Raw genomic sequence first — 17,991 nt, 5'->3', positions numbered from 1 at the left:
GGTCAAAACAAGTACGTGGAAGACAACCTTGTATACTCTTCCGTATCCACCTTTTCCTAAGATGGCAAGTTCTTCAAATTCATTTAAGTAACGTGAAGTTTGTGCTTCCAAGGCTACTTCCCTTGATCTGAAAGTTAAATACAAACAATCAATATTAAAACATGAGAGAATCAAAATGTTCTAGGATACCTCATGCTCACAGGATTACTAACCTCACAAACCTCATGTATCACTAAACTGTGCTGATTTGGAAAGGATGGGCTAAAATGAAATTTTTCATCCCTATGAAGAAAACAAAATCAGGTGTTTTACCAGTAACGGGTATTCCAAGTAGAAATTATTACCAATGTTGTACAGCAGAAATCCTAAGAATCACTAACAGCCAGCAGTTGGTTAGCTAAACTCAGAAATAAATTTACTGAAATTTCAGCTGGGCGTGGTGGCTCACGCCTGTAATCCCAGCACTTTGGGAGGCCGAGGAGGGCAGATCATGAGGTCAGGAGTTCAAGACCAGCCTGGCCAACATGGTAAAACCCCGTCTCTAGTAATAATTCAAAAATTAGCCGGGTGTGGTGGCGGGTGCCTGTAATCCCAGCTACTCCGGAGGCTGATGCAGGAGAATTGCTTGAACCCAGGAGGCAGAGGTTGCAGTGAGCCGAGATTATGCCACTGCACTCCAGCCTGGGTGACAGAGCAAGACTCCGTCTCAAAAAAAAAAAAAAAAATTACTGAAATTTCTTTTTTATTTATTTTTCTTCTAAGACAGGGTCTTGCTATGTTGCCCAGGCTAGATTGCAGTGGCTATTCACAGGTGTGATCCTGCTACTGAGCAGCACCAGAGTACTGACCTGCTCTGTTTCCAACCTGGGCTAGTTCACTCCTCCTTAGGCAACCTGGTGGTCCCTTGCTCCTGGGAGATCAAGGTCACCATACTGATGCCAGACTTAATGTGGACACCAGACTGGCATAGTGCACTACAGCCCAGGACTCCTGGGCTCAAGCAGTCGTCTTGCCTCAGCCTCCCAAGTAGCTGGGACTGGGTATGCACCACCATAAGCAGCTACTTAAATTTCTTAATGATGTAGACCAATTAGATTTTTTTTTAATGTAGAGTGCTTTATCAAGATATAATTCACATACTGTCAAATTCACCTCTCTCAAATGTACAATTCAGTGGTTTTTAGTACCTAAAGTTGTGCAACCATCACCGCTACCTAATTTCAGAATATTTTCATCACCCCCAAAATAAACCCTATATCCATTAGTTTTCACTCCCCATCCTTCCCTTACCCCACTCCCTGAAAACCACTATTTACGTCTCCATGGATTCACCTACTCTGGATATTTCATAGAAATGAAAACACACAATATGTGGCCTTTTATGACTGGCTGTTTTTACTTAGGATGTTTTCAAGATTCATCCATATTGTAGCATGAATCCGTACTTCATTCCTTTTAATAGCTGAATAACACTTTATTGCAGGGATAGACCACATGCTTATCTATTCATGGGCTGATGAATATTTAGGTCAGACCAGTTAGATTTTAAACTAGTATTTAAACTAGCCAGAATTCAATGGTCCCCCTAACAGAGCCTGGGTATCAGGAATCTGAATTAACAGTGTGACCATGGAATCCACACTCAGTGGTGAGAGGCAGGGGATCAAAGAGGAGGGAATAAGAAGCAAAGCAAGTCTCAGAGCAGTATTTAATTGCTGAGAACAAAGTTTTTAATGTTCATAAACAATACTAACGATATTATGTTTTAACCTCAAATCAGTATTTTCTTAATTTTGATTTCTTTTCAATAGTCCGCATAATCAAGAAAGTTTTTCACACATACCTGATTTTCTGGATATGAGAAATATCCTCACAAGGATCCTACAATTAAAAAATTGTTTTTAAAAAGCATTTTGAAAACTTGCATGGAATAAAGAATCTATCAAAATTCAATATCACATTAACAACCCCAAATGCATAAACAATATTTTAAAAACCACTGGCTTTTTCAGTATTACTTAAGAGTTTACAACTGAAAATATTTCAAAGCTGAGAACAGACCAGCAAGCAGACAAGACTGACGTCACCTTCAAAATCCATGCAGGAGCTCCCCACCCCTCCTGCCTGCCCACCTCTCTCGCGTGTATGGTGGCACCTGGCACCCTGCTTCTGCCCGTGCCCCCTCAGTCCATTCGCAACACAGCAGCCAGTGTGACCCCACTAAAATGTAAGTCAGATTGTGTCACTCCTCTAATCAAAATCCTGTACCACCTCCCATCTTACTAAGTAAAAACCATAAATTAGGTAGGGCGCGGTGGCTCACGCCTGTAATCCCAGCACTTGGGAGGCCAAGGCAGGCACATCACGAGGTCAGGAGTTCGAGACCAGCCTGGCCAACATGAAGAAACTCTGTCTCTACTAAACATACAAAAAATTAGTTGGGCGTGGTGGCAGGTGCCTGTGGTCCCAGCTACTTGGGAGGCTAAGGCAGGAGAATCCCTTGAATCTGGGAGGCAGAGGTTGCAATGAGCCAAGATTGCGCCACTGCACTCCAGCCCAGATGACAGTGCGAGACTCTGTCTCAAAACGAAACAAAACAAAAATAAATTGAAATTGTCTCAAGATCCCAGTCCATCTGTGCCCTCTCCTTTGCCTCTCCTCTCTTTTTTTTTTTTTTTTTTTTTCAGGCAGGTTCTCACTCTGCTGCTCAGGCTGGAGTGCAGTGGCACAACCATGGCTCACTGCAGCCTTGAACTCCTGGCCTCAAATGATCCATCTCAGCCTCCCAAAGTGCTGGGATTAAGGCATGAGCCACACCACCACTCCTGGCCTAGAGTTTATACTTTTAAAAACTTGTTTTATAATCAGAATTTCACAGTGCTTTAAAATATAATTATCATAAAATTAAAGTATATTTTTTAGGGCTTACCTGACGAACTCTCTCTTTAGCAGACCTCATTAAGTGAGTAATAGCTCTGTTGTGATGTAGTCTCAATGAGCTAAACTCGTCACTACAAGTGAAAGAAGACAGCAGCCCCATTTTGATAAACGTCTGGCAAAGTACTATAAAAAGAATATGAAAAACTATTATTAGAAACATCTTTAATAAAATGGCAATTTTAAAGTGTACACAGAGAATAATGTGTAATAATAGCAATATATACAAAAACCTCAATAGGAAAAATACTATATTTATAAACACGTTAAACTTGGAGAATGTTCTCTAGAATAACGTAAAAGAAATTTTTTTTTGAGACAGAGAGTGCAGTGACAACTATCTTGGCTCACTGTAACCTCCACCTCCCGGGTTCAAGTGATTTTTCTGCCTCAACCTCCCAAGTACCTGGGATTACAGGCGTGTGCCACCATGCCCAGCTAATTTTTCTATTTTTAGTAAAGACGGGGTTTCGCCACATTGGCCAGGCTGGTCTCGAACTCCTGGCCTCAAGTGATCTGCCCAACTCCACCTCCCAAAGTGCTGGGATTACAGGCGTGAGCCACCAGGCCCAGCCCTTAGATAAATTTTTTTTAAAAGCGAAGAAACTTGGGGAATGATTCTCTAAAAGAGAAGGAGCAACTAGTACACTCATTCATGAAAAGCACAACTATAATTACTTCTCTTTTTTTTTTTTTTTTTTGAGATGGAGTCTCACTCTGTCACGCAGGCTAGAGTGCACTGGCGCGATCTCGGCTCACTGCAAGCTCTGCCTCCCGGGTTCATGCCATTCTCCTGCCTCAGCCTCCTGAGTAGCTGGGACTATAGGCGCCTGCCACCACGCCCAGCTAATTTTTTTGTATATTTAGTAGAGAAGGGGTTTCACCATGTTAGCCAGGATGGTCTCGATCTCCTGACCTCGTGATCCACCCACCTCGGCCCCCCAAAGTGCTGGGATTACAGGCGTGAGCCACCGCACCCGGCCTATAATTACTTCTCTTACCCTGTACAGTCACTTGTTTACCAAGACTAGTCAGTAAAGTACTAAGCTGTTTCTAAAAAAAGGGCAAACAAAAAAAAGAGTAAACAAACTCTTCTGACATTCCACACATTACCCTTTGCTGTTAGGCAGTAAGAGAAGAATAAGAGCAGGAGGGCAAACATATGATGAGAACTTACAACAAAAGTGACCATTCATCGTCACGAAATACCTTTAACCAACATACAAAGAGCCCATGGTACACATGTGTAAACCAAATATCAAGCTCCTTAGAAAAAGTAAGTTTCCACAAAGGTGCCTTGGCTCCTACTCATTCAACAAATACAGATACCAATGAGGACATTTTTTTTCTTTTTTTTTTTTTTTGAGACAGAGTCTCGCTCTGTCGCCCGGGCTGGAGTGCAATGGCACGATCTCGGCTCACTGCAACCTCCGCCTCCAGGGTTCATGCGATTTTCCTGCCTCAGTCGCCTGAGTAGCTGGGATTACAGGTGCACACCACCACGCCTGGCTAATTTTTTTTTTTTTTTTTTGAGACAGAGTCTCACCCTGTTGCCCAAATTGGAGGGCAGTGGAGCGATCTCAGATCACTGCAACCTCCACCTCCTGGATTCTAGGGATTCTCATGCCTCACCCTCCCAAGTAGCTGGGATTACAGGCACCCGCCAACATACCTGGCTAATTTTTGTATTTTTAGTAGAGATGGGGTTTCACCATGTTGGCCAGGCTGGTCTCGAACACCTGACCTCGTGACCCGCCCACCTCAGCCTCCCAAAGTGCTAGGATAACAGGCGTGAGCCACCGTGCCCCACCAAGGATATTCTTTCTGCATCAAAAACTCTACAGTTATGAAAGCCACATTTGTTGCTAAAAAAAAGAAAAAAGAAATAGAAAACTCTCCATTTAGATTATCAACTCACTGATTACATCAAAAACATTTATTTAAATAACCTTGTTTTAAACTTCAGTCATCTAGACTGGGCACGGTGGCTCACACCTGTAATCCCAGCACTTTGGGAGGCCGAGGCCAGTGGATCATGAGGTCACGAGATCGAGACCATCCTGGCTAACACAGTGAAACTCCGTCTCTACTAAAAATACAAAAAATTAGCCGGGTGTGGTGGTGGGTGCCTGTAGTCCCAGCTACTTGGGAGGCTGAGGCAAGAGAATCGCTTGAACCCAGAAGGTGGAGGTTGCAGTGAGCCGAGATCGCACTACCGCACTCCAGCCTGGGCAACAGAGCAAGACTCCTTATCAAAAAAAAAAAAAAAAAAAAGTCATCTAAAGAGGCTGTATATAAGGAATTCAAAATTATCTTAAAATCAGTAAAATTCACAGGATTGCTTTAATCATGTACAAGATTACTGTATTTTTCTAATCTGCTTCTCTATTTGATGAGACTAATACAATAATTCCCAGGCACCAATGCTTCAGAACCTAAGGAATACACTTCCTTCGGTTCACCCCACCTCCCACCACATATGCCACTGCTTGGAATGCAGTGTATTATTTGCTTTATTCAAGAAGCAGTAGGTGTACAATGTACAGATATTTGTACCATTTTTCATGTCCCGTCAAGTTTATCAAAATGATAATGTATCTTTAACTAAAAACGCATTCAGTTTTAAGACCACATAAAAGTATCTATAAGTTTGAGACTGTTTTGGTTAAAAAAAAAAAAAAAGAACCTCAGAATCTCTGGCTGGAACTATTCTTTTTTTTTTTCTCTAGAGGCCGAGTCTTACTATGTCACCCAGACTGGAGCACACTGGTTACTCACAGGAGTGATCAAAGCACACTGAAGGCCGAGGCGGGTGGATCACCAGGTCAGGAGTTCGAGACCAGCCTGAACAACATGGTGAAACCCCGTCTCTATTAAAAATACAAAAATTACCCGGGCATGGTGGCACGTGCCTACCCCAGCTACTCGGGAGGGTGAGGCAGGAGAATCACTTGAACCCGGGGGGCGGAGATTGCAGTGAGCGGAAATCGCACCAATGCACTCCAGCCTGGGCAACAGAGTGAGACTCCATCTCGAGGAAAAAAAAAATTGTGAGCATTATCATAGTATAGATGCAAAAGAACTATATTTCATTTATTCAATTTTATGCAATTACGGGATCCACAGTTATATTTGTAAGGAATTACTCAAAGAAAAATGTAAGCTGAATTGAAGTAGGGAAATTATTAATATTTATTTCACTCCAATTTTTGTATACCAGATGCTTTCCAGACTCACAGCATTAAACAACATATTTTTATTTTGTATTTTTAATTTTTGTGAGTACATGGTAGATGTATATATTTATGGGGGTACATGAGATATTTTGATACAGACATGTGATGTGTAATAATCACATCAGGATAAATGGGGTATCCATCATCTAAAGCATTTATCCCTTCTTTGTGTTACAAACAATCCAATTATATTCTTTTCGTTATTTTTATTTTGTTGAGACTGAGTCTTGCTCTGTCGCCAGGCTGGTGTGCAATGGCGCGATCTCAGCTCACTGCAACCTCCGCCTCCCAGGTTCAAATGATTTTCCAGCCTCAGCCTCCCAAATTACAGCTGGGATTACAGGTGCCCGCCACCATGCCCAGCTAATTTTTGTATTTTTAGTAGAGACAGGGTTTCACCATGTTAGCCAGGATGGTCTCGATCTCTTGACCTCATGATCCACCCGCCTCAGTCTCCCAAAGTGCTGGGATTACAGGTGTGAGCCACCGCGCCCAGCCCATTCTTTCTTTTTTTTTTTTTGAGATGGAGTTTCGCTCTTGTTGCCCAGGCTGGAGTGCAGTGGCGTGATCTCGGCTCACTGCAACCTCTGCCACCTGGGTTCAAGCAATTCTCCTACCTCAGCCTCCCAAGTAGCTGAGATTACAGCCATGTGCCATCACGCCTGGGTAGTTTTGCATTTTTTTTTTAATAGAGATGGGATTTCACCATGTTGGTCAGGCTGGTCTCAAACTCCTGACCTCAAGTGATTCACCCACCTTGGCCTCCCAAAGTGCTGGGATTACAGGCATGAGCCACTGCGCCTGGTCATCTTTTTGTTATTTTTTAAATGTACAATAAATTATTGTTGACTGTAGTCACTCTGCTGTGCTATCAAATACTAGATCCAATGTATTCTAACTATATTTTTGTACCCATTAACCATCCTCCACTATCCTCCCAGCCTCTGGGAACCATCATTCTCCATTAGTTCAATTGTTTTAATTTTTACCTCCCATGAATAAGTGAGAACAGCAACACAGTATTTTTACAAGCTTTATTTATTTATTTATTTTTGAGACAGTCTCACTCTTTCACCCAGGCTGGAGTGCAGTGGCGCTATCTCGGCTCACTGCAACCTCCACCTCCCCAGTTCAACTGATTCTCCGCCTCAGCCTCCCGAGTAGCTGGGGTTACAGGCGCCTGCCACAACACCCAGCTAATTTCCATATTTTGAGTGAAAAGGGGGTTTCGTCATGTTAGCCAAACCGATCTCGATCTCCGGACCTCGGGTGATCCGCCCACCTCAGCCTCCCAAAGTGCTGGGATTACAGGCATGAACCACGGAGCCCAGCCTTTACAAGCTTTATTTAGCAAGATTCATTTATTCTTACTTACACTTAAACACCTGTCTTGAACGAAGTGGGTTTGGTTCATGCACATGGCTCAAGTGCTCCAGCAAAGAAACCAGCAAGAGTTGGTTTGCAACTGCAAAAGGGAAGGTTGGCTGTTGTAGGGGTTCTTTTAACACCTGGAGTTCTGCTGGAACATCAGATTCTAAAAATTAAAAAGGAAAATATTTTTAAATTAATGGTAAACCTGTCTCATAATGACAAAACCATATATTCTAATTAATGAAACATGAAATATTTAAATGTAAGCAGATAAAAACCAAAAGAATAGTTATGCTGAGTTGGGTTAATCAAGAAAGGCTTTCTGGAAGTGAATTTGGAGCTGAATCCTGGAAGCTGGAGGATCAGCGGAAAGATGCCATGAGACAGAGGAGAAACAGTTTTCTGATGTGTCCAATAGTACAAATAAATCAATACGCAAGGAAGTGGGACTAGGATGGCTTCCTTCCTTTGAGAAGACAGCCAAGACCCAGGCATAAAGAAAGAAGTTAGGCAGAGGATGGCCGGGCGCGGTTGTTCATGCCTGTAATCCCAGCACTTTGGGAGGCTGAGGCCAGTGGATCACCTGAGGTCGGGAGTTTGAGACCAGCCTGACCAACATGGAGCAACACCATCTCTACTAAAAATACAAAATTAGCCGGGCGGTGGTGGCGGGCGCCTGTAATCCCAGCTACTCAGGAGGCTGAGGCAGGAAAATAGTTTGAACCTGGGAGGCAGAAGTTGCGGTGAGCCGAGATCAACCATTGCATTCCAGCCTTGGCAACAAGAGCGAAACTCCGTCTCAAAAAAAAAAAAAAAAAAAAAAAGAAGTTGGGCAGATGACAGAGGGAAAGATAGGAAAAATGGAAACTTTTCTCGATGAGCATGTGCTACTTATCTACATGTACAGTCCTTCAATGCTCAAAAAATAATATAAGGTAAGTGTTCATCCTCATTTTACAGATGAAAACACTGATCTCAGAGAGGCTGAGGAACCAGTGAACAAGGCAGATCAGACTGACTCCCGAACCCCATCCTCTTTGCACTGTATGAGACCATGCAGACAGACGAGTTGGCACTAAGGCTGAAGGTCGTTAAGTTCTCACTTACTGTTTATTTAAGACATTATTAAACAGGTAAAAAAAAAAAAAAAAAAAAAAAAAAAAACCTAGCTGGGCACAGTGGCTCATGCCTGTAATCCCAGCACTTTGAGAGGCCGAGGCAGGCAGATCACCTAAGGTCAGGAGTTCGAGACCAGCCTGGCCAACATGGAGAAACCCTGTCTCTACGAAAAAACAAAATTAGCCAGGCGTGGTGGCGCATGCCTGTAATCAATCCTAGCCACTCAGGAGGCTGAGGCAGGAGAATCCCTTAAACCCAGGAGGCAGAGGTTGCGATGAGCTGAGACCGTGCCATTGCACTCCAGCCTGGGCAACAAAGTGAAACTCTGTCTCAAAAAAAAAAAAAAAACTAGCTGGGTGTGGTGGCTCACATCTGTAATTCCAGCACTTAGAGAGGCTGAGGCAAGCAGATCACCTGAGGTCAGGAGCTCAGGACCAGCCTGGCCAACACGGTGAAACACCGTCTCTACTAAAAATACAAAAATTAGGTGAGCGTGGTGGTGTGCACCTGTGATCCCAGCTACTCAGGAGGCTGAGGCAGGAGAATTGCTTGAACCCAGGAGGTGGAGGTTGCAGTGAGCCGAGATCCAGCCATTGCACTCCAGCCCGGGCAACGGTGTGAGACTCAGTCTCAAAAAAAAAAAAAAAAGACCGGGTACGGTGGCTCACGCCTATAATCCCAGCACTTTGGGAGGCCGAGGCAGGTGTATCACAAGGTCAGGAGTTCAAGACCGGCCTGGCCAAGATGGTGAAACCCCCTCTCTACCAAAAATACAAGAAATTAGCTGGGTGTGGTGGCAGACGCCTGTAATCCCAGCTACTCCGGAGGCTGAGGCAGAGAACTGCTTAAACCTGGAGGGGCGGAGGTTGCAGTGAGCCGAGATCGCGCGACTGCACTCCAGCCTGGGCAACAGAGGGAGACTCCATCTCAAGGAAAAAAAAAAAAAATATATATATATATATATATATATAAACTCTGTCTGGACATTCTGGGCCTCTTTGGAAGAAAAGGCCATATGTCAGCACAACAGTATTCTCGGTAACCCAGGAAAAGAAAAATTTTAAAAGCTTATCTAAGATCACTCCCTTCAAAAATTATCTTTAGTTTGCAGAAACCCTTATCACAATGTTACAGAAAAGACACACTTGCATGTTTACAGCAGGGACTTTTCCTATGACATAATACTTTCTATATTACTGAGCTATAATATACCACCTTATATGTGGGGAAAAAGTTATTTGTCCATTAAAAAATAGTTTTTTAAAATTTTCTTCTGTTAATAGCCTACTGGAATTACTACCACACTCTGCTTTTGTTTCTCTTTCTGGTCAAAAATCATAGGCTTGGCTGGGCACAGTGGCTCACGCCTACAATCCTAGCACTTTGGGAAGCTGAGGCAGGAGGATCCGTTGAACCCAGGAGTTTGAGACCAGACTGGGCAACAAAAGGAGACCCCATCTCTTTTTTTTTTTTTTTTTTTTTTTTTTTGAGACAGAGTCTCACTCTGTTGCCCAGGCTGGAGTGCAGTGGCACGATCTCAGCTCACTGCAACCTCTGCCTCCCGGACGACCCCATCTCTTTAAGAAAAAAAAAATTATAGGTAGTATTAAGGATAAAAATGCAACAACATTTCCATGTATTAATTCCATTTGAATCAATCAAAACCATTTCAACTCGGTTTGCACCTTTATTTTTTCTCATATGCTTTCTCTTACAGGAATAATTTGTAGCTTTAAATCAATTGCAACACATTTTTTTGTTTCATGCTTCAAATCAAAGTGTATTCTCTGCAGTCATTCTATTGGAATTACCATATAGTTAAAACCTCCCTGAATCGTGCTCACTTCAGCAGCACATATACTAAAAACTGGAACGACACAGAGATTAGCACAGCTCCCGCACAAGAATGAAACACAAATTCCTGAAGCATTCCATTAAAAGAAAAAAAAAGAAAAAAAAAAACCTGAATCAATGTTGTTGTTGTTGTTGTTGTTGTTTTTCCTCTGTCTCCCAGGCTGGAGTACAGTGGTGCGATCTCGGCTCACTACAACCTCTGCCTCCTGGGTTCAAGCAAGCGATTCTCCTGCCTCAGCCTCGAAAGTAGCTGGGATTACAGGCGACCGCCACCACGCCCAGCTAATTTGTATTTTTAGTAGAGAGGGGGTTTCACCATGTTGACCAGGCTGGTGTTGAACTCCTGACCTCAGGTGATCCGCCCACCTCAGCCTTCCAAAGTGCTGGATTACAGGCGTGACCCCACTGGGCCAATGTATTCATTCTTAATAGCACAATTTAATTTTTAATATTGCTAAAACACCTGGCAGCAACTAAAGACTCTATTTCACTTTCATCAAAATTGTGGGCTCTTTCACCTAGTTAGAGTCAATGTTTTAAGCATCTCTTACTCTATGCTAAGTAACTTAGCTACCCCGTATCTCCTAGTAAACAAAAGCCTCAAAAAAACTTGGGGGCTGAGAGTGGTGGCTCACATCTATAATCCCAGCATTTTGGAAGGCCGAGGCGGGAGAATCGCTTGAGGCCAGGCGTTCGAGACCAGCCTGGGAAACACAGCAAGACCCATCTCTGCAAAAAAAAAATTAAAAAATTAGCTGGGCATAGTGGTGTGCACCTGTGGTCCCAGCTACTCGGGAGGCTAAGGCTGGAGGATCACTTGAGCCCAGGAGTTGGAGGCTGCAATGAGCTATGATTGTGCCACTGCACTCCAGCCTGGGTGACACAGCAAGCCTGTCTTCAAAAAAAACTTGGGCCTTTTTATTAAACCAAAGACGTTTATTTATTTCCACGCTGCCTCACTATAAGAAATCTTTAGTTCTCCTTCCAATGAAGCAAAAGACAAGAAAAGCTCCAATGAAGCAAAAGACAAGAAGAGCTACAAATTACAACTCTTAACCCAAACTATTCAGCGTATAGTTTGCAAAGTCTCCTTGCAGTAATGAAAGAAGATCGTTCTCAACCAATGACAAAAGCCAGGGCATGGGGGCAAGACGGTGGCCTCGGGGATGTCCCCAGCCATCCGAAGGCCTCAGTCCCCAGAGAGGAAACCAAGAAACAGAAATGTAAACAAAGGAGGGAGAAGCAGACGTTCTTTTCAATAAATATTTACCTTACCCGACGGCCCGCCCGCCGCCCCCCCTCGCACTGCGCGGCTGGGCCGCCGGTTCAACCCTGGAGGCAGCCAAAGTCGCCCAGGTCTTCAGGCAAACCTCAGGGCTGCCTATGCCGCCCAGAAACGCAGGTGGACAGAGAGAGCAGAGCGGCGACGCCGCGATCCGATCCCTCACCGTCATATTTGGGGTCCGGGCCCTCGGCGGGAAAGTCGATGGCCGGCGGCGCAGCCACAGCCCCAGCCCCGTCGCCCTCCTCTTCGCGCTTGCGGACCCCGGAGTTGCCCCCCTGCATCGCCGGCCGCGCGCGGGCCGCAGCCCAGCCCGCCGGCCAGCCCAGCACTGCCACACTCCGATGCTGCAGCTAGCGCCGTCCGACCCGGAAGTAACCCCTCAGCAGACGGAAAACCAGCCTCGGCCACGCGCGCACCTTCACTGGGGGGCGGGGCTGTAGCAGACTCCGCCCTTTATCAGACAAGAAGAGTTGGGCGTGTCCGGCCCCGGCGTACCCCCGGCGCATGCGCTCTGGTGGGCTCGTCTACCGGCGGCTGGGTTTCAGGGGCGCCCAGGTGAACCCTGGCCTAGTTCCCAGCTACCCCAGAAGGGTCTTAGCGCTCACGTCTCACGCCCAGACTCGAGTGTCAGTGTAAGAATCAGGTGTCTGCAAAGACTAATCGAAACATATTTACCTTTTGTGGGTACAGCAATGACTTTGGTCATTTGTTTTCCAGGAAAAAAATTTTAAAAAGCATTTTCAAAACCTGTCTCAAGGAGACCTGAACCTATTTTGGTCAACTGTTATGCCACAAAGAAACGGGAGATGCCGCCGGGCGCGGTGGCTCACGCCTGTAATCCCAGCACCTTTGGGAGGCTGAGGCGGTGGATCATGAGGTCAGGAGATCGAGACCATCCTGGCTAACATGGTGAAACCCCGTCTCTACTAAAAATACAAAAAATCAGCCAGGCGTGGTGGCGGGCGCCTGTTAGTTCCAGCTACTCGGGAGGCTGAGGCAGGAGAATGGCGTGAACCCGGGAGGCGGAGCTTGCAGTGAGCCGAGATTGCGCCACTGTACTCCAGCCTGGGCGACAGAGCAAGACTCACTCTCAAAAAAAAAAACGGGAGATGCCAACTACATTCCAAAACGCGCAGTGAATCCAACCTAACAGAAATTTCTCTTAGAATTTACAACTGAAATGTTTTCCTTAAAAAAAAAAAAAAAAAAAAAAAAAAAAAAACAACTTTTAGGTTGAGGGATACAGGTGCAGGTTCGTTTTCCAAACTAAAACCCCCCGCCCTGGCCACACTCCATCCACTATGGGTTGAAACCCTCAGATTCAAAAATCCACCCTAAGCCGGGCGCTGTGGCTCACACCTGTAATCCCAGCACTTCCGGAGACCAAGGTTGGGGGATCACCTGAGGTCAGGAGTTTGAGATCAGCCTGGCCAATATGGTGAAACCCCCGTCTCTATTAAAAATACAAAAATTAGTTGGGTGTGGTGGCGCGCTCCTGTAATCCCAGCTACTCGGGAGGCTGAGGCAGGAGAATCGCTTGAACCCGGGAGACAGAGGTTGCAGTGAGCAGAGATCGGGCCTCTGCACACTGCACTCCAGCCTGGGTGACAGAGCAAGACTCCATCTCAAAAAAAAAAGAAAAAATTATCCTTAATTTTCATGGATCAGCTACAGCTGGAATAAAAATCTTTCACCTTTTGGACCTCACCTACAGCACGATGTGTAAAAGTGGTATTGTTTAAGAATTCTATTTGAACTTGTTTTCCATAGACAGTCATACTTGGATGCATTCAGCTTGGTAGAGGCAATTAAAGGTGTAGTTCTCTTAAACAGCAACTCAAAGTACTGTAAAGATAGATAAAGAAAATAAAGAAAAATAAAAAATAAAGGTATAGTTCTCCAGATAGATTAGATTCCAAACATTAGAGATGGGCCAGGCGCGATGGCCCACCTCTGTAATACTAGCACCTTGGGAGGCCGCGGCAGGTGGATCATCTGAGGTCAGGAATTCAAAACCAGCCTGGCCAACATGGTGAAACCCCCGTCTCTACTAAAAACGCAAAAAATTAGCAGAAGAATCGCTTAAACCCAGGAGGCGGAGCTTGCGGTGAGCTGAGATTGAGCGACTGCACTCCAGCCTGGGCAACAAAGCAAGACTCCGTCTCAAAAAAAAAAAAAAAGAGATTAGGGATGTTCCTTCCTGTGCCTTGCTGATGTTCTAGAAGAGCACGCCCCTTCTGAGGAGTGTTTTGTCTGTATGTATTCGCAGCTTTAAAAATACAAATACTGTAAAAATATATATATATACAAATACAAATACTGGCCGGGCGCGGTGGCTCACGCCTGTATTCCCAGCACTTTGGGAGGCTGAGGCAGGCAGATCACAAGGTCAGGAGATCGAGACCATCCTGGTTGACGCGGTGAAACCCCCATCTCTCCTAAAAATACAAAAAATGAGCCGGGCGTGGTGGCGGGCGCCTATAGTCCCAGCTACTCCGGAGGCTGAGGCAGGAGAATGGCGTGAACCCGGGAAGTGGAGCTGGCAGTGAGCTGAGATCGCGCCACTGCACTCTAGCCTGGGTGACAGAGCGAGACTCTGTCTCGAAAAAATAAATAAATAAAATAAAATACAAATACTAATACTTTTTTTCTTCAACAATTCCACTGTCAGAAATTTATCCTAAGAAAAAGGTTAAAAACAAGCAAAAATACTTGGTTTAAAAGCTAATGATTGAAACAATGCTTATAATGCCAAAACTGTAAGACAAGATAATCGGCTAAATTAACGACGAACATTCATACAATGGCGCACTTTACTTGCATTAAAAATGTTAGCATGGGCCAGGCACGGTGGCTCACACCTATAATTCCAGCACTTTGAGAGGCTGATGCAGGAAGATTGCTTGAGGCCAGGAGTTCGAGACCAGCATGGGCAATTTAGTGAGCCCTCCTCTCTATAATTTAAAACAAATAATAATAACGTTGATATGCTAATCTGGTTCTCACCATGTTCGACCATCACTGGAAATGCCCATTGTTACTGAAGGCATAGAGAAAAAAAGCAACACACTCTATACAGCTGCTCTCGAACCCCTGACCTCGTGATCCGCCCACCTCAGCGTCCCAGAGTGCTGGGATTACAGGCATGAGCCACTGCACCTGGCCGAAATTAATTTTTTTAAGAAATACAATATCGTACATCAGCTTGCAATATTAAACATAGTTAACCAAAGAGGAACCCCAAATAACCAATAAGATAGAAAAGCTGCACAAGTTTCATTAGCTACAAGTAAATGCAAGTTAAATGATGAAATATCGTTTCAAAATATATTTGCAAATTTAAACTTTCTCATACCAAGTGTTGGTGAGGATACGAAAAAAGAGAAACAATCGTACGTTGCTAACGAGCAATTTAGCAATGTTCAATAAAGTCAGATGGTCAATTAAGATTCTCTCCTTGACTTATCTCTAGTCAGGCCCCTCTGATTTCCCAACTAGGCCCTGATTTTAGAGCTCACATATTCATCTCTATATTGTCCAATTCTCGCAAGAATCCTAGTAAGTCGCTTTAGCCTGAATCCCTCATTCTCAATATCTGATCATCCTCTATAACTGGTTGGGTTCCTCCTCGCCTAACATCCCCCAGGTGATGTCTTGTCACCCTGGCCTGCTTTGAGCAAGAATCCTATTAGGTGGATTTAGCCAGAAATCCCCCCTTAACACCTGATATTTCCTCGTGGTAATTTTCCATGCACTGACCACCCCCGACAACACACACACTCATCTTTGGCTATAGATTCTCACATTTCCTTGTTGTATTTGGAGTTGAATCTGACATCTCCCCAACTACAAAATGCCATTGTAGTACCCCTCTGATATAGTTCGCCTGTGTGTCCCCTTCAAGTCTCATGTTGAAATGTGAACCCATAGATACCTTTGTTTCCAGTTGAGCAGACCATTGGGAGGTGGGCATTGTAAACAAGTGAATATCTAACACCTGTATGCTACAATGAAAAAAAAAACAGAGGCCGGGCACAGTGGCTCACGCCTGTAATCCCAGCATTTTGGGAGGCCGAGGCAGGAGGATCACAAGGTCAAGAGATCAAGACCATCCTGACAAACACGGTGAAACCCCATTTCTACCAAAAATACAAAAATTAGCTGGGCATGGTAGTGGGCGCCTGTAATCCCAGCTACTTGGGAGGCTGAGGCAGGACAATTGCTTGAACCCGGGTGGCGGAGGTTGCAGTGAGCCGAGATTGTGCCACCGCACTCCAGCCTGGGCAACAAGAGCGAAACTCCATCTCAAAAAAAAAAAAAAAAAAAGAACTGTGAACCCCAATATTGGAGGTGGGGCCTAGTGGGAGGTGTTGGACATGGGGGTGGATCCCTCATGAATGACTTAGCAGCATCCTCTTGGTGTTGAGTGAGTTCTCACTCTGTGAGTTCATGTCAGATCTGGTTGTTTAAAAAGAAGTCTGAGGCCAGACATGGCAGCTCATGCCTGTAATCCCAGCACTTTGGGAGGCCGAGGCAGGCAGATCATTTGAGGTAAGGAGTTTGAGACCAGCTTGGCCAACATGGAGAAACCCAGTCTCTACTAAAAATGCAAAAGTTAGCCAAAAGTGCACCTGTAGACCCAGCTAATCAGGAGCCTGAGTCAGGATAATGCTTGAACACAGGAGGTGGAGGTTCTAGAGAGCAGAGATCGCGCCACTGCACTTCAGCCTGGGTGACAGAGGGAGACCCCATCTCAAAAAAAAAAAAAAAAATAGGCTGGGTGCCATGGCTTACACCTATAATCCCAGCACTTTGGGAGGCCAAGGCTGGTGAATCACCTGAGGTCAGGAGTCTCACGACCAGCCTGGCCAACATGGTGAAACCCCGTCCCAACTAAAAATACAAAAATTAGCTGGGTGTGGTGGCACCTGCCTGTAATCCCAGCTACTTGGGAGGCCAAAGCAGGAGAATCGCTTGAAACTGGGAGGCAGAGGTTGCAGTGAGCTGAGATCGCACCACTGCACTCCAGCCTGGGCCACAGAGGGAGATCTGTCTCAAAATAAATAAATAAATAAATACAATTTAAAAATAAATAAAATAAAAGGGGTGCCTCCCTTCTCTCTCCGTTTCTTCTTCTCTGGCCATGTGACATACCTGCTCCAACTTTGCCTTCAGCCATGAGTGGGAGCTTCCTGAGGTCTCACCAGAAGCAGATGCTGGCACTATGTTTTTGTACAGCCTGCAGAACTATGAGCCAAATAAATCTCTTCTCTTTATAAGATACCCAGTATCAGGTTTTGGGTTTTTCGTTTGTTTGTTTAAGATGGAGTCTCGCTCTGTCACCCACGCTGGAATGCAATGGCACAATATCGGCTCACTGCAACGTCTGCCTACTGGGTTCAAGCGATTCTCCTGCCTCAGCCTCCCAAGTAGCTGGGACTACAGGCACACACCACCATGCCCAGCTAGGTTTTGTAGTTTTAGTAGAGACGGGGTTTCACCATGTTGGCCAGTCTGGTCTCGAACTCCTGACCTCAGGTGATCCACCCACCTTGGCCTGCCAAAGTGCTGGGATTACAGGCATGAGCCACCATGCCCGGCCGCCTCAGGTATCTTTATAGCCACATGAACAGACTAACACACCCTGCCTTAAATAAGTTCAGTCCTACCATGTTTAACAAGTGTTACAAGTGTTATGAATAATTTTTTTTTTTTAAACAGAGTCTCACTGTTGTCGCCCAGGCTGGAGTGCAATGACACGATCTCAGCTCACTGAAACCTCCACCTCCCGGGTTCAAGCAATTCTCCTGCCTCCGCCTCCCCAGTAGCTGAGATCACAGGCGCCCGCCACCACGCCCAGCTAATTTCTGTAATTTTAGTAGAGATGGGGTTTCACCATGTTGGCCAAGCCAGTCTCAAACTCCTGACCTCAGTTGATCCACCCACCTCGGCCTCCCAAACTGCTGAGGTTACAGGTGTGAACCACCACACCTGGCGAAATTTTTTTTTTTTTTTTTTTGAGATGGGGGTCTCATTTTGTCACCCAGGTGGAGTGCAGTAGCGACATCTTGGCTCACTGCAGCCTCAACTTCCCAAGCTCAGGTGATCCTCCCAGTTCGGCTTCCCAGGTAGCTGGGACCACTAGCATGTGCCACTATGCCCAGCCAGTTTTTTGTATTTTTGGTAGAG

The 17,991-nt window shown here is 45.2% G+C and overlaps 1 protein-coding gene and 1 non-coding gene across 7 annotated transcripts in view; one reads left to right on the top strand and one right to left on the bottom strand.

The window, feature by feature from the left end:
- EIF2AK1 (eukaryotic translation initiation factor 2 alpha kinase 1) overlaps positions 1-17,991 on the bottom strand; it is a 79,165-nt gene that overhangs the window by 23,175 nt on the left and 37,999 nt on the right. For 2 of the 6 annotated variants that reach the window (XM_063814021.1, XM_063814022.1), the window contains exons 2-5: positions 7,549-7,707; positions 2,930-3,063; positions 1,844-1,881; positions 28-127 (exon numbers count right to left, since the gene is read on the bottom strand). In XM_063814021.1, coding sequence (XP_063670091.1) covers positions 28-127; positions 1,844-1,881; positions 2,930-3,040 — 249 coding nt within the window. In that variant the 5' untranslated portion in view covers positions 3,041-3,063; positions 7,549-7,707. Of the gene's footprint in view, positions 1-27; positions 128-1,843; positions 1,882-2,929; positions 3,064-7,548; positions 7,708-11,787; positions 12,265-17,991 lie in introns of those variants that run through there. The other 4 variants (XM_016946022.4, XM_016946023.3, XM_016946024.4 and 1 more) reach the window with 4 other exon arrangements.
- On the top strand, positions 10,500-10,604 carry LOC112209874 (U6 spliceosomal RNA). Its single transcript, XR_002944867.1, has one exon. It is a non-coding gene; the product is annotated as a U6 spliceosomal RNA (small nuclear RNA).

Source organism: Pan troglodytes, chromosome 6, assembly GCF_028858775.2.
Source record: "Pan troglodytes isolate AG18354 chromosome 6, NHGRI_mPanTro3-v2.0_pri, whole genome shotgun sequence".
In the NCBI taxonomy this organism is placed as follows: Eukaryota; Metazoa; Chordata; class Mammalia; order Primates; family Hominidae; genus Pan; species Pan troglodytes.
The sequence above is the reverse complement of the archived record's forward strand: the minus strand, read 5'-3'. Positions and strand labels throughout refer to the sequence as shown.